Here is a 3,078-nt window from a genome sequence, read left to right as displayed (position 1 = left end):
ACAGAGTCAGTTCTTCGCATCAGGTGGCCAAAGTATTAGAGTTTCAGCTTCAACATCAGTCCTTCCAAATGAATATTCAGGACGGATTTCCTTTAGGATGGACTGGTTGGATCTCCTTTCAGTCCAAGGGACTCTGAAGAGTCTTCTCCAACACCACATTTCAAAAGCATCAATTCTTCGGCGCTCAGCTTTCTTTATAGTCTAACTGTACTACTGGAAAAACCATAGCCTTGATGACACGGACCTTTGTTAGCAAAGTAAAGTCTCTGCTTTTTAATTGGAGACACCTATTTATTGTCTTCTCGAAGAAGGCAGTGGCACCCCACTCCGGTACTCCTGCCTGGAGAATCCCATGGACGGAGGAGCCTGGTGGGCCGTAGTCCATGGGGTCACTAAGAGTCAGACAAGACTGAGTGACTTCACTTTCACTTCTCACTTTCATGCATTGGAGAAGGAAATGGCAATCCACTCCAGTGTTCTTGCCTGGAGAATCCCAGGGACGGCAGAGCCTGGTGGGCTGCCGTCTATGGGGTCGCACAGAGTCGGGCACGACTGAAGCGACTTAGCAGCAGTAGCATTTATTGTCCTCTATATGCTAGGTCCTGATAGTTGGGCAGCACAGCTACAGCAGGCATAAATTATTGGTCACTGCTACGGGAATGAGGATAAAAAAACGCGTGGTTTCCACCTCCTTTCTGACATTTTAACAGAGTGTGTTGACTGTACTTGACTTTGAGGTTTTTGGCAACATGAAAATGGCAGAGGAAACAGAATGAGCATATCAGTTTTGTTGACTCCTTCATCCTAGATCTCTTTGTAAATGTATTGGGTTAGCCGAAAAGTTCATTTGGATTTCCCCTAAGGTGTAATATATAATATGAAAAACCAGAAGAACTTTTTGGCCAACTCAGTAGTTTGTGTGGAGCCCTTACCTGTCTTAGTATATTCCATTTTCTATGCTGTACAGTCTTGTACAAGGTATTAACCTTTCTAAACCTCAGTTTCTTCATCTGTAAAATGGAGAAGATAAGAACCTTTACCTCCTAGTGTTGGTTTGATGTTTAAGTATATAAAGCATGTTTAAGTATCTAGCATATGGCAAGAGCCCTGTGTTTATTTTTGTCTTTGAATGTACTTATTTGCAGTTATTTTGCAGAATAGGAAAAAATTGAAGTGCTGCTGATGTTCATGTAACAGAAATCTCTTACTAAAAACTTGAGAAATAGAATGCTGTTTGTGTGTAAGCAGATAGGAAGAACATGATTTTTTAATATTGACATTTGTTTTGTTTTAATAGGTATCAACAGATGTTGCATACCAACTTGGTCTACCTTGCTACAATAGCAGATTCTAATCAGAACATGCAGTCTCTCTTACCAGCAGTAAGTACCTTTAAAATAGTGGGAAGTGTAGATAATATTTGTGGAATTCTGTACAGAAGGACCGATTTTTGTTGAGTGATTCTGAGATTTGCTTAGGAATCCTTCCCTCCTCTGAGAACATGAAGATATTCGTTTACATGATCTATTAGCTTTAATCTTTTGCCTTCATATTTAATTTGAATTAATTCATCTAGAATTGATTCGCTGCCCAAGGAAGTTGCATCTATCCATCTATTCATTCACCCATCCACCTACCTATTTATTCATTTATTTTGATGTGTAATCACACAAATTATTTAGGAACAGATCTGTAATATTTTAAAGCAGATCCCTGTCCATCATGTATGTAATTTAATATGCATCTCTAGCAGATAAGGACTGATATCCCATGTAACAAACTTAGCCAGAATCTCTTAATGTCTTATAATAATCAGGATGTTTTCAGTTTTCCCCAGTTATATAAAAATAATTTGAATGTTTTGCTGGTTGTTTGCCACAGAATTCAAACAAGGCCTACTCTTTGCTTTGGTTGATCTGTGTCTTAGGTCTTTCTTAACCTGTATCAGTTTCTTTCATTCTCCATTTACTTACTGAAGAAAGAGGGTCATTTTTTTGTAGAATTTCTCACATTCTGGATTTGGCTGTTTGTAGCCTCATGATCCTTTAACATGTTCCTCCATCTCATTTTTATTTCCTTTAAATTGGTATTTTCTAGATGGAGAGGCTCGACTATAATTAGATTTATTTTATGTTGAATATTTCATTGATTGCACCATGTAAGTGTTGCTGTTGTATCTCATTGGGAGGAACATATTCTGTTGTCCCATTTTTAGTGATGTTAAGGTTGATCAGTGCTCACAGTTGATACCGGTTCCACCAGACCATTATAAAGTTCCTCATCTACCTTTCAGTTGATGGGTTTATCAGTCATTGGTGCTCGTTGGTTGGGTCCGTTGTTTCTTAGGATCTAAGAATAATAAATTTCTCATGTTACAGTTCCTCCTGCATTGTACTTCTTCTAAAAAGGAAAATTTCAGCAAATATTTGGTTATCTTGAAATAGAGTTCCTGTAGGAAAGTCGTGATAAAGTCTTGATTCTATTCTTTATCAATTTTTTAATCAATTCATCAGTTTTCAGAATAACAAGTTGGTCTGCAGCACCTTGCAAAGGATGACCAAGGATTTTGTCTTTGTTTTTATTATTATCTGAACGTACACATTTCTATATTTTTAATGTGTTTAAATCCATTGAGACACTGTGATGCTCAAGTTTTCTCACCTTTGGTTGGTGGGAATCCCTTCCTTTGGCGTCCTATGTCCTGCTGACATGATTCCAGTATTCTTGTAGAGCTTATTTGCTTTAGAATTTGTGAGAGAGATAAGACTGACTATATTTCTGCCCCAGAACTATTCTGCCCCAGCTGTTTTTTCAGCTAGCCTTTTTTTCTGTGGGAGTTGATATTTAGAGACCACAATTTGGACGTTTGGGGCATTTGTTATTAAGTTTGAGTTTGGTTGTTGTTCAGTCACTAAGTTGTGCCTGACTCTTTGCGACCCCCTGCAGCCCACCAGGCTTTCTTGTCCTTCACTATGTCGGAGTTTGCTCAAACTCATGTCCATTGAATTGGTGATGCCATCCAACCATCTCATCCTCTGTCGCCCCCTTCTCCTCCTGCCCTCAGTCTTTCCCAGCATC

At 38.8% G+C, this 3,078-nt stretch overlaps 1 protein-coding gene across 2 annotated transcripts in view; it reads left to right on the top strand.

Moving 5' to 3' along the window:
- The window catches only part of SS18 (synovial sarcoma translocation, chromosome 18), a 73,331-nt gene that overhangs the window by 12,726 nt on the left and 57,527 nt on the right, over window positions 1-3,078 (top strand). For both annotated transcript variants that reach the window (XM_010828939.1, XM_010828940.1), the window contains exon 3: window positions 1,298-1,382. In XM_010828939.1, the coding sequence (XP_010827241.1) occupies window positions 1,298-1,382 (85 nt within the window). The remainder of the gene's footprint in view (window positions 1-1,297; window positions 1,383-3,078) is intronic.

Source organism: Bison bison, unplaced genomic scaffold, assembly GCF_000754665.1.
Source record: "Bison bison bison isolate TAMUID 2011002044 unplaced genomic scaffold, Bison_UMD1.0 scf7180017864498, whole genome shotgun sequence".
NCBI classification, from domain to species: domain Eukaryota; kingdom Metazoa; phylum Chordata; class Mammalia; order Artiodactyla; family Bovidae; genus Bison; species Bison bison.
Note: the sequence above shows the minus strand (reverse complement) of the source record. Positions and strands in the feature narration are given on the sequence as shown.